At 37.5% G+C, this 12,918-nt stretch overlaps 1 protein-coding gene across 4 annotated transcripts in view; it reads right to left on the bottom strand.

The window, feature by feature from the left end:
• Positions 1-12,918, bottom strand: part of Znf326 (zinc finger protein 326) — a 38,996-nt gene that overhangs the window by 22,680 nt on the left and 3,398 nt on the right. For 2 of the 4 annotated variants that reach the window (XM_021162275.2, XM_029477582.1), the window contains exons 3-6: positions 6,441-6,476; positions 6,235-6,346; positions 3,837-4,242; positions 1,349-1,547 (exon numbers count right to left, since the gene is read on the bottom strand). In XM_021162275.2, coding sequence (XP_021017934.1) covers positions 1,349-1,547; positions 3,837-4,242; positions 6,235-6,346; positions 6,441-6,476 — 753 coding nt within the window. Of the gene's footprint in view, positions 1-1,348; positions 1,548-3,836; positions 4,243-6,234; positions 6,347-6,386; positions 6,477-12,918 lie in introns of those variants that run through there. The other 2 variants (XM_029477584.1, XM_029477583.1) reach the window with 2 other exon arrangements.

The following is a 12,918-nucleotide window of genomic DNA, read 5'->3' as shown; positions in this document are numbered from 1 at the left end:
TATTGCAAAGAACTTATTCTGTATTCTCTTTGTATATACAATTCATCCTTGGCCAAACACTACACAGTACATATGTGCTTTTGTGAGGACCAGTAGGTTTTTGTGGGTATATCTCTAGGAATGGATTGCTGAGTCATATAATTCAGTATAATCACCTGAGGGATGCCAGGCTCTTTTTCATAGTGCATGCTCCGTTGTTCATATTTTTACAGCAGTGTAGAAATTTCTCCACAGCTACCAAGCACACTGGCAAATAGCCATAATTCCAATGATCAGGACCCAATGCAGGAAGATTACCCTGAGCTGGTCTATTTGTGGCCAAAGCTAACTTGACCACCTTGAAATGGAAACCATCTCAGATTCTATAGGCCAATAATGAGCCAGCCAGGACTACAGAACATGATCACATTTTCAAAAGAGAGGGAGAAGGAGGTAGTGAAATGGCTCAGCAGATAGTGTTTGTCATGCAAGTCTGGCAACCTCAAATTATCCTTAGAACCCCAAAAGGCTAGAAGGAAAGAACCAACTCCAACAAACTGTCCTCTGACACATGTGCACCCTCTCCCTCCCTCTCTAAATCAATTGAATTTTTTTTCAATGAATCAATTGTTTTTATAATTCTCCATAGACATGCTAGGCTGGTTAAAGACATTTTATATACTCCTCGCTCTGGAGGACATGACATAGATGGTACTGTCTGCACTTATCTGACAAGTGACTGCTAGTGAGCTTTACATGGACTTACTGGTTAATTACAGGTCTTTTTGAAAAAATACATGATGCTGGGTGTAATATCACATGCCCTCAATCTTATCACTCAGAAGGCAGAGACAAGTGAATCTCTGCGAGTTCAAGACCAGCCTGGTCTATATATCAAGTTCTAGGCCATCCAGAACTATACAGTGAGACCTTGTCTCAAGAAAGAGAGGTAACTAAGGCTCAGAGAAAAATAAATTGACCAGTGCACATTAATTTTAAAGGCACATTTGAGGGCTGACTATGGATGAGCAAGGAAAGGCACCTGCCACCATGCCTGATGACCTAAAGTCAATTCCTGGGACCCACAGAGCGGAATAACAGAAGTAAGTGCTGCAGGTTGTAGTCTGCCCTTCTACATGCACACTGTGGCAAGCACATGCCACTGTACGTATGCACGTACGTACATACATACATACAAAACAATCAAACATACATGTGGATAGTAACAATTGATTAATAACCACATGAGGGGCTCGCAGTTATTTTCAGTTATAACGCATGCCCTTTTCTGTGTGAACACTAAGCGTCACCACAGATCAGAGTGCTCTAAAAGGACAGAGCAATGGTCCCGAGCAACGGTCTTACTTACTAGGTGATTTGCTGAGGTTCATCTTATCCATAGGTTTTGCTAGCTTAGGTTTCTTGATAAAGGCTCCTCCGGGCTTAATAAATATTTGCATCATTTTTCTTTTTATTCCTCTTGCAGTAGCAATCGTCACATTGGCAGGTTTGTTTTGATAGTCAACAATAATTCCAGGTCTATGGAAGCTTCCAAAATCACCCATATGCTGTAATTTGTGAAATCAAAAAACATTAGCATAATGTCAATAGATTAACTATGAATTAATACAATTCGTTTGTCGCCTATTTACTAGTTTTCACCTGAAAATTCTGTGGAACGTAACTGAATTTTACATGTCCACTCTGAGAAAGCACATTTACAAATTTTATAAATTATTACATGAACTTAATTCCAATAAATTAGAATTTCCAATATTACATGGGTGGGTATGTCTTTTTTAAAAAATTTTACAATTCAAAATTGTTAGAGATCATAAACACCACCGTGTGCCTGTCAGAAGGTCACCACTTGTACAACTCTCTGACAACTCCTCTTCAGAGTTCCTACTTGATGTTTTCCCATCAAAGACCTTAGAAGAAACCTTTATTTCACTAAAACCTTGCTTAAAAGATGACCATATTTGTAGTTTAGAGAAAAAAGAATCATTTAGGATTCTCTCTGTTGAAAACAGGAGTGAGAAGATGAGCTGGAACATCAGCATGGAGCAGGAGAGGTCAAGCACAAGCAAGCATCCGCTTCCGAGACACTTCAGATAAAGGACTGCATCTGACGTGCCACTCACACTCCTACCTACAGGACAAGTCGGACCCCAGAAGCCCAAGAAACAAGGTTACAGATGAAAGAGTCACACCAGCAAATGACTCTGCCCCTTCCTCTTCTCTTACCATTAACAAAATCCACTATACCAAGAGGTCATGTGCGTAGAAACTTATTCTGCTAGTCTTACTTTTAGAAGGTAAAGATTGAGGAGTAATCTAAAGAGAAGGTCCCAATGGGAATTGTACAAGTGAAGGCTAGAACGAAGATCCTACCAGTTAATCTACTTGGCTAACAGAAGGAAGGAGAGAGAAGTCCACTCAGACCAGAACTGTAAATACAGAGTACAGGAATACTCAGTTCTACTATCAAGGAAACAAACAAAAGAGATGCCTGAGTCTTCATTAAGGAAAAAAAAAAATCCTTTGCCTAAGATTATACAGCACAGAAGAGAATAAATATTTTTCCAAATTTTTGAACTAGAATGTATTTTCAGTTTCAAAACCCAAAGCCTACTCCTCCAACTACTTTGAAGTAACCTACAAATCATCAGTATGGAGCACCAACACTGCTGCTTATACAGTAATATATGACTAGAAAGATCTACCTAACCTGTGAGATTTACATAAATGTTTCATGTAATTTATATGGTCACATCAGAAAAACCTTCAGTACAAACATTAAAGGTGCAATGCATTTTATGTGAAGTAAAGAGTGACTGTTAAAAATGCAAACTTCCTACAGGAAGACAAGCTACAGTGATGATCGAAGGCTAATCAACAGTCAAACCACATGCCCTACTATAGTATAGTTTTTCACAAAATACTTTTTTCTGCAAGAAGAATAAACACAACTGACTTTAATAAAACATCTTATACTATAAAAATATAAATATACGATAGCATTTATATGCCCAAACTACATAATCCCATAATCTATACACCTAAATAGGTAAAAATTTATCACCAAGTTACCCAAACCACAAAGCATAACTGTTACACTATATTCTGAAATTAAACACCTATAAGCTAGTATATTTATCCAGTTAGACAATAACTTGCAAAATATTACTTCCTAGGAAGGAACCATAAACATATATTCAAGTAAGAGATTCTTTCTCAATAAAGCTAGAGGAAATGAAAAGTCAATAGGATATACAGTAAGAGAGCAAGTCACCAAAATAATATTGATCTCAAATCATTCTGCCATCTAGAATACACATCAACTTCTTCACCACGTAAACCTGGCTAGTCCTCATCTATCGCTGACTTTTGATCTCGTGAGTTTAACAGGAAACATAGAACCTTGCAGGGATTCTCCTTGCTAGAGTTTAGTTACAAAGGATAAATATCATATTATACATTGCACCTTTAACCTCCTCAGAAGCTCAAAAAGGGTTGTTAGCTTTTACAATAACCCAACAACTATCTCACTAGCAAAACTGCTAGTGTTTACAAGGAAAAGTGCAACTCCTTTTAACCCCTTTTAGACCAAACCTAAAATCCTCACCTTTTTCATAAAGGGAGATTTGAGATAACTTCATGAATAATCATCTCACACTGCAACTTATTTTCTAAGGTGCTGGAAAACTTTTGCAGCCAACCTAAAATGTTATAACTCAGCTTCTAGTTAAAATACACTGGGACAAACAGTGTTTGTTCTCGTTGAAAACATGGTCTTGAAAGGGTTTAAAAGAGTGACTATTGAAAAGAATCTGGAAAGATTCTGTTGTACTTACTCCTCGGCCTCGGCCTCTGCCTGTTGATGGTCCTCCAAAAGCATCATAGCTTCTGCTTCCAAACGTACTTTCAGGATAAGCAGGCGTTCCTCTCCCCCGAGAGCCTACAGGTGCAGGCTTCATATGGGGTGAAGAAAAACTGCTGTAGGAAGAGTAATTCTCTCTTCCTCTGTCCTCCATAAACCCAGGCCTCAATTTTGAACGGGAGTAAGGTGCTTCCCAGCTAGACCCGCCCTGGTTTCTACCTCCGAAAGAGTCAAGGCTATTCCGGTAGGAGCTCTCAAATCGACCACCATAACTACCTCCGAAGCGGGTTTGTTCGGGTTCATTAAAACCATAGCCAGATCTGTACAGATCTCGCCCACCCAGAGAAGACCTGGAGTCGTAAGACTCATAAGGTCCAAACCTGGAAAAGTTGCACAGTGAGGGAAAAAACAAAAGTAAGCTTACTAATGTTAGACAATTCAAAAGACAAGTTATCAGATGACATTTATCAACTAAAATTCATTTATACCATAGTGGTTTGCATAGTTCTACTTTTGCTCACACTTGATTAGGGCTGGGCAGTTCAACATGAGACCAGACAGAAAGCTATCTGAGTCAGTTTCTAAATATAAATTGAGCTCAGTTAACTTTAGTTTTACACTCTGCCTTTTAGCGGCTTTTCTATTTTAATAAGACTCATCTGTCTAATAATTAAAGCCCAGCCCTAGTCTTAGAAAAGATTATTTGCTAAACTTTACAAACTAATTAAACTTTCTTTACTCCTTCCCTAATTCTGAAAATTACAAAATATTTACAATATTTTGGCTTTTCGTAGGGACACAAGTTGAAGGCTGCATAAATGGGGGGTTCTTTGTGACACTGATTCTTTGCACCTCAATAATCTATATCACAAAACTGCCTCATTTTGACTGTAATAGCCAAAGCTGAGGAATTATCTCAGATTATAAAGTTTGACATTCTGCCAAACTTCAGCCAGGGCCAGTCCTTAAACACTCTGATATAGACTAGTATATCTAACAAATCTACAAGACTGAACATGTAAAATAGAAGGTAAAAGTAAAAGACCACTAACATATAATAAACCCTCTACAAATGATTTTCAAAGCAGATGAGAAAGAATACATTTTATAATGCCTGCAATTATTTGAAAAAGTATTTCCTATCAGAAAACTATCACATAAAACTACTCTAAAAGGTAAGCACGCTGTCTCAACAGAAAAAAAGCAAATCATTTACTTATCACAATCCAAAACAAGGATTACAGGAGTTGCTTGTTATCTTAAAACGGTTTTTAAAAAGCTCACAATTACACAGGAAATGAATGATAACAGCTACAGAAATACTTTATGTACAGTACAATGTAAGAGGGCAGTAACCGATACACTAGAACATTTAAATGAAGCTATACTGGTCAATGATTTACAGGTCATTCAACTGAAGGTACTATTTAATTCTGAAGCCTGGTAGCCATCTAGACATTTTAAAGGACAGTACTTAACTGCTTGTTTCCTTGACTTTACTATAAACCCCAGTGGCACACGTGAAGCACACAGAAAAACCAGCACCGCTCAAGCCCATCACTAAGGAATCCAGATCCTTCAGTTTACGAAGGATGATGACCTCAAATGTCTAGTTTATATTTAGAAGCAAGTTTTGTATCTCAATAAAACCAGACCCCTTTAAAGTTACTAAAATATGAGCAACCCTAAGACCTGTGGTCGTTTGACTTAAATCTCACAGAGTATCCACACTAAAACAGAAATGGTCTAGACTGTAGTTAAAGGTGCAGTGTCCATGGCTTTAATACAACACTCTAATTTTTAAGCACAAGTGTTTGAATGTAAGCAGAAGCTGCCTGTAACAATTCGGATTTAAAGAATAGTTCTATTATTACAATACGCTCTTCAAACTTGCTTAAAAATTAAAATTAAATGTTTCTTAGAAACTGAAAGCTGCTAGACTGGCTAAAGGTAAAGCCACTCTAGGCAGGCTATTTTACTGTTACAGTGCCCACATCAGAAACAAAAACAAAACCCATTTTTTTTTTCAACAATAGTTCATAAATAAATATTTCTAACAATATTTTTATCATTTCATCAGGACATTTTGACTGATAAGGAACTAAAACTAAAAGTTCTTTTTAAAGTGTCCACTGTTAAAGAATGTATTATTCTATTACGCTGAAATAAGAGATAAATGCTATCCTCCTAAAATAATGTCTGCCATGAGACTGAGAAAAATTTTATGCCCATTAATTAGAACCTTTAAATATTTAAGGTGAGTATTCAATACCAGCAAAATTCAAGTATCATAAAAGCCTAAGGAATACTTAATACATCCAGAATCTTATAGTTGTCTAATTATTTGGCCAAGTGATTAAGCAATTTATTACCTGCTACCCCCACCACCACCACTGTGATTGTCCATGCCATAGGACTGGTTTAGGTAGGAATCCATGGATCTCTGACCCCCATATGATCCATGGCCATAGTCACGATCCAGCCCTATAAGAGTTTAAAAAGAAAAAAATTAAATGCTGCTCACCTTTACTGGCACTCAAAAGAAGAATTTTTAGATAAATATCCTTGAATGCCAGACCTCCGTAAGATCCAGGGCCATAATCACGATCCATTCCTGAAAGAGTCAACAAGAGATTATTAATAAAATACACCATTTTCTCCACAAAATGTTTCATTAAATAAAAAATATTCACCAGGCAGTGGTGTTGCAAGCCTTTAATCCCAGAACTCAGGAGGCAGAGGCAGGCAGATCTCTGTTTCAGGTCATCCTGGTCTACAAAGCAAATTCCAGGACAGCCAAGGCTACATAGAAAAACCTTGTCTCAAAAAACAAACAAAGAAACAAACAACAACAACAACAGGGCCTAGAGAGATGGCTCAGTGGTTAGGAGCACTGACTGCTCTTCCAGAGGTCCTGAGTTCAATTCCCAGCAACCACATGCTGGCCTAACCATCTGTAATGGGATCTGATGTCCTCTTCTGGTATGTCGAACACAGCAACAGTGTACTCATAGAAATAAAGTACATAAATCTTTTTTTTAAAAAAACCCACGAAAACCCCACAATATATGCTCACAAATCAACTAAAACAATCATCTGCATTAACATTTTAACTCAATAAAGATTTTAAAAAATGGCAAAATGATAATCTATTGAAAAACTATTTGCTTACAAAGCTTCATATTTCAAAGAAAACGAGACCATCAACTACAAAATTCTATCTTAAAATTACTTTCAGTGTAATCAATATTTAGTGGACTTCAGGGCTATTATTTTAATGTCTTGTATTTGGAACTTAGTATTACAAAAAAGGTAATATATAAACTTATTGTATAACTGCTAGTCTCAAAACGTCAGCATTTAGTAAATGCCAGAAGTTCTTTTTGTCCTGAGTATACTATAATGTAAATATACTACACTTGTTTTTCTGTACTAATTGCTCCCAAAATATCTAAAATCTCAAGAACATTTATATTTCCAACTAGAAATATTCACAGTTACGGATAAAGATATTTTAGTAAGTAAAATCACAAACTAAAACCAATCTTTTGACCCTGTGTCTGAGACAAGGCCTCAGTGAATATTTCAATTCTCAATTTTTTTGAATAAAAGAAATGAGTGTAAATTTTTGCATCACAAACAATAAAAATTCTAGTATAGGAGGAAGCAAACATACTAAAAAACTAAAGGTCAAAATTAATTGATAATGACTATAAAAACTATTATTGAAATGCTTTCTGTAAAGTCCCTTAAAATGCCTCATTACTACTACCCTGTGTTTTTATTAAATACAACAGTATACCGAGTTAACAACCTTAATTTATATGTGTACAAATGCTGAGTTGTACTTACAAGTAGTCTCTACTCTAAACAAAGATGATGACTTCACATAAATAATACTCACAATCTTGCCTTTTAAGCCAGAAAGTGACTTTAGTCAAATAAATGAAAGTATTATTTAATCTTTTCACTTCTGAGGTTTGCAAACTAATGTCCAAGATGAAGAAATGGGTCTCTTGGCGTCTTTTGGGTGTTCTATCGAACTTCATGTTGGTTTTCACTACATCAAACATTTCTTTCTCCCAACCCAACTATCTGCTTGTAGCCTTTTAACTTTTTAAAAATCTATTTCAACTACTAAGCTATTTAAGGAAACTTTGAATAGTAGTCTCAGAAGAATATCATCTTTCTTCCATTTCCAAAATCCTATAGGTTTATACAGTACCGCAAGAGTCTGCTGTTGTGGTCTCATCCTTCACTTCTAATCTTTATTTGTAGGTAGGTGTGGCACTGGCACACACACACATACACACACACACACACACACACACACACACACACACGGAAAAGTCACAAATTCATATGGTCAGGCTTGGCAGCAAGTAAGCTGAGCCATGCCACCAGCCCATTTTTTTTTTTTTTTTCAAAACAGGATATCTCTTTATAGCCCTGGCTGTCCTAGAGCTCACTTTGTAGACCAGACTGCCTCAAACTCATGTAGATCTGCCTGCCTTTCTGCCTCTGGAGTGCTGGGACTAAAGGCACACACCATCACACTTGAAATTTTTCTAGTTTTTAATCTTAGAAGAGCAGTTATCATAGAATGGTTTGCTGATCAGAGTTCCTGAGATCCTTTCCAGGAATCCATGAGAGCAAAACTATTTTCATAAATAGCAAGAATATTTGCCTTTTTATAGCATTTACATTAAAAAGTATACAAATATTGTGGGTAACTGGCGTTTCAGTACAAATCAAGGAAGTCTGAAGCACCAGGCTAATCTAGCAGCCATTACATTAAATACACATACACACGAAAAACAACCAAGTTTAACATCACCTTTGCTTAAAAATGCCCTTGACAGAATAATTGTTAATTGTGATTTAACTACATCTTTTTGTTACTCAATGTAATGAAACAGGAAATGCATATCAAGCAATTGTGCTACATACCAAAGTATCAATTCTTTCCAAAAACAGCCATTGTAGCATTAAGTAGTTTTTATAAAGAACGCTTTTCAGTAGTTAGAATGGAAGAAAAAATTATGGTTTTCATGGTACTATAAACTTGGCCAAAGGCTCACAGCTGGGTAACAGGCCCTAGGAACCTATTCCTTACTGTGGTCTTGTTAAAAGGAGTTGGTGCAGACTCCTTCTGATATGTCCTGGTCAGAGGAGCTTGTTTATAGTAGGCAGTAGTTAGTGGAGAGATTCCTAATGGGCCCAAGTACTGAGCAGGCATAACCCCATAGAGCACTTTGGTATCATCCCCTGCCACTCAGGGAACACTGTGAGGATGGGGCAGAAAGAACATAAGAGTCAAAGAATCAGGAGGAGTGTTGTGCAATGCTGTCTGGCCTGGAGAGGGGTGCGCAAAGCACAACCAGCAGGCTGAGGAACCACTGGCAGGCAGTTAATGGCTGCTCAGGGAGAGGGAGTCATTTTCTTTAAGGTATCCACTGGTAAGTTGCCCATGTTCCATGTTTATTTAAATACACACCAATGCTCATTCAACCAACCCTAATCAAACTCAGCAGGTCACAGAAAGAGACATAAACATAAAAGGGGGTATTGGGAAGAGACACAGAGAGAGTTCAAGAGGAATGAGAAAGAATAATGGGGATGAATATACTAAAAATGCATTTCTATCAGGTAAGACATTGTCAAAGAATAAATTACATTTTGCAAACCCATGTTTTTCAGACATGGGTGTTTAGTAAACATTTTCTCACAAATGCAATAAAACTGTTGCTATAAAGGGAAAAAAAACTAGGGCTAGAGGAATGGCTCAGCAGTTAAGAGCACTGACTGCTCTTCCAGAGGTCCTGAGTTCAAATCCCAGCAACAACATGGTGGCTCACAACCATCTGTAATGGGATCTGATGCCCTCTTCTGGTGTGTCTGAAGACAGCTACAGTGTATTTACATATAATAAATAATTACAATTAAGAAAAAAAGAAGTTTTCCTTTAAAAAAAAAGAGAGAGAGAGAAACTATTTGCTGCTAATGACAAAATTCTTACTTTAAACTGAAAAACTGCAAAATTTGTATCTACCACTGCCAACCTGACAGCCACCCAACACTTAAAAGGTTTCCTAAGTAGTTTAAGTAGTTGATGTTATTAATATGATTTTTGTATTGTACACTAAATTTGGAAAGTCATATGCCTGTACCTCTCATACAGAGGACAATTCTTAGATGAAAACAACATTATCAACATAAAATTTCCTGCAAGTCCTCTACATAAAAAAGAACCTCAAGGTGAACTTTAGCCCAATAGAGAAAACAGAGAGGTTCGTTACTTCTGCTGGTTCTGAGTTTGCAGCAGCTATCTTAGCTTTGACTTTTCAATCTGTATTTTATCTCCCTGCAGGGTCGCAAGATGACTGGTGTTTTGAGCACTCACCGCTCAGGCACTGTGCAGAATACCAAGAGCGCTTCTCACCACAGCAGCTCTCTCACTGCTCACATGCAGTAATTAGTTAAGACGGACTCTATCACACAAAATCAGTATGCTAACGAGAAAGAAATCCTGTAAATAACTTTTCTCCCAACTTACCAAAATATATTTTAAAACAACTTTTAAAATATAACTATGACTTTTATCTCTTTACCATTAAGTGAGAAAGTAATTTATTCAGAAAACAAATCTGCCCTAATCATTTGAATCAACTGTATTTTATCTGCTTGAATCACTATTACATAAATAACACTCTGAGTTGTGAATATCCAGCAAAAACTAAAGTATGATGAAAATAACTAGCTGTGTGACATCAGGTCTTGAATGGAACTCCTTTCATGCCCCTGTGCTGACAGCGTTGCCTGCTACTGTAACCTTCCCTACATTACTACAAAGTCTTCCAACTCCTTTTCCTACTTCCATGTTTACTCCCCTTCTGTAAAGATAAAAGCCAGAACAACTGTTACAATATAAGGTAAGTCATGTCCAATGATGGTTTCCCACTTTATGTCAACTTAAATCTCTCTTTCCCTCTCTTTCTCTCTCCTTCCCTCTCCCCGCGACCCCCCTCACGTGTGTGTACATCAGAGGACAACATCAAGTGTTCTGCTCTGTCTTTGCTTCACTCCCTTGAGATGGCCTCTGGCTGAGCCTTGGATCTAGTGAGCACAGCAAGTCACACTGCAAGTCTCTACTGCTGACTTGGGTGATGGGGATTCACACTCAGGTCCTCACACTTGCATTGCTAACCAGAAGCAACTCCATCACACCACCTCCCTCCTTCTCACACACCTACCAAGGAACACTGCAATGTCTATAAACATTTCTAGTTCTCACATCTAGGCACATAAGTACTACTGACATCGACCACATAGGAACCAACATTCTGCAGTGATTGCACAAAATGGGGATGCACACATTAGCCTATAAAATATCAGCTAATCCAAAATGTCAACAGTGCCCAGGTTGAGAAACCATATATGCTCTGCCCTATCTATCATCTCTTAACCCCAAGGATTACCTCACACCCTCATCTGCTCTACTCTACTTACAAAGGCTCCTTGCTGTTGACGGAGCACAGCACATATATACCCATGTTTCCACTTACTGCTCCTTCTACCAAAACTGCTTCCCCCTTCCATCTGTGGTGCTCACTACCACACCTCTTCTGGACTTTGTTTTCTGTTGGTTCTTATTTATAAGCAGATTGCCTTTGATTTTTCAATGCCTTTTTGCTATACCTTGCCTCTCTAAACTTGTCTTCAAACTGCTCAGCAAAAATAGTCTGTTCTGGTCAAATAAGCCTTCTTCCTCTTTGAAGTTCAGTCCTACCTTTGTTCTTGCATTTCCCTCTACCAAGAATGTTCTCGCTTTTCCATTTGCTATTTACATAGGAAGGGATGAAATAAGGAAACATGGAGGATGAGAAATAAAAATCCTTCTAAAACCTGCTGTGGAGAAAAATCTGTATCACAGCCTTCTATTTTATTTCAGTAGAAAGACAGAAAACCCAAGGCTACCAATATATTTTTGGCTTCATTTGGAACCAACACAACTTCAGTTAGCACTTCCTAAAGTCTCTTACAGTCTTTGTTCAGACTGCCTCAGAGTTTGCATCCCCACCTCCTCCAAGTCTTTGCTCAAATGTCATCTTTTTCTTGAACTTTCCTCTCAAAATTTTTATCTTCTAACATACATTATTTTTAAAACTATATTCTGTGTGTTTAACTCCTTTAGACTGGAAATTAGTTCCACAAAGGCAGAATTATCTGTCCATTCTGTTCACAGGTAAAGTCCAAGGTCTCAGAACATTACCTGTATACACAGCAAGTACTAAAAAGGCATTGTTAAATGAAGTCAAACCAAACCCCTGTAATGAAGTTTCTCGCTTATAAAATGCAAACAACTAAGACCTCCAAGTATAGCCAAGTAGGGACATTAGCCAGAGGCCAAGATTCAGAGGACCCTTTGCCTAAAATGAAGCACCAAGAGGTCTAGGCTATATAGCCTGAACAATACTCATGTGGTAACGCTTCTAAGGGATTATGACAGTATCTTCAGAGGTGAATCACTACTGGAGCTACATTAGAAAAAATATATAAGATGCAATATTAGGGAGCTTTTAATGTTAGTAATGAAATAAACTTGACCTATATCATTTTGAATTTCAAGAATTACCTATAGAAATCACCTCTAATTCTCCAGCAAAGCTTTCTATCATTTCAGAAACCCACTAACTAAACTCCCTTACTTTAAAATCTTGGACTCATTTTTATTTAACTGTTTTCTACTCATTATTCTGTTAGCCTCTACATTCTGCTAGTTTCTTATAGGAGACATCTTAACATTTTTAAAAATGAGCATCATCATTTCCCTATCTACAAATGTATTAAAATTTTCTTTTGCCAATTTTCCATCCTCTAATCTGGCCTAAGGTTGACACAAAATTAAACTTTGTTAGTCATACTACATCACTGTCTTTAAAAGATTCTTCAGCCGGGCGGTGGTGGCACACGCCTTTAATCCCAGCACTTGGGAGGCAGAGGCAGGCGGATTTCTGAGTTCGAGGCCAGCCTGGTCTACAAAGTGAGTTCCAGGA

The sequence above is a fragment of the Mus caroli genome, chromosome 5 (assembly GCF_900094665.2).
Source record: "Mus caroli chromosome 5, CAROLI_EIJ_v1.1, whole genome shotgun sequence".
Taxonomy (NCBI): Eukaryota; Metazoa; Chordata; class Mammalia; order Rodentia; family Muridae; genus Mus; species Mus caroli.
The sequence above is the reverse complement of the archived record's forward strand: the minus strand, read 5'-3'. Positions and strand labels throughout refer to the sequence as shown.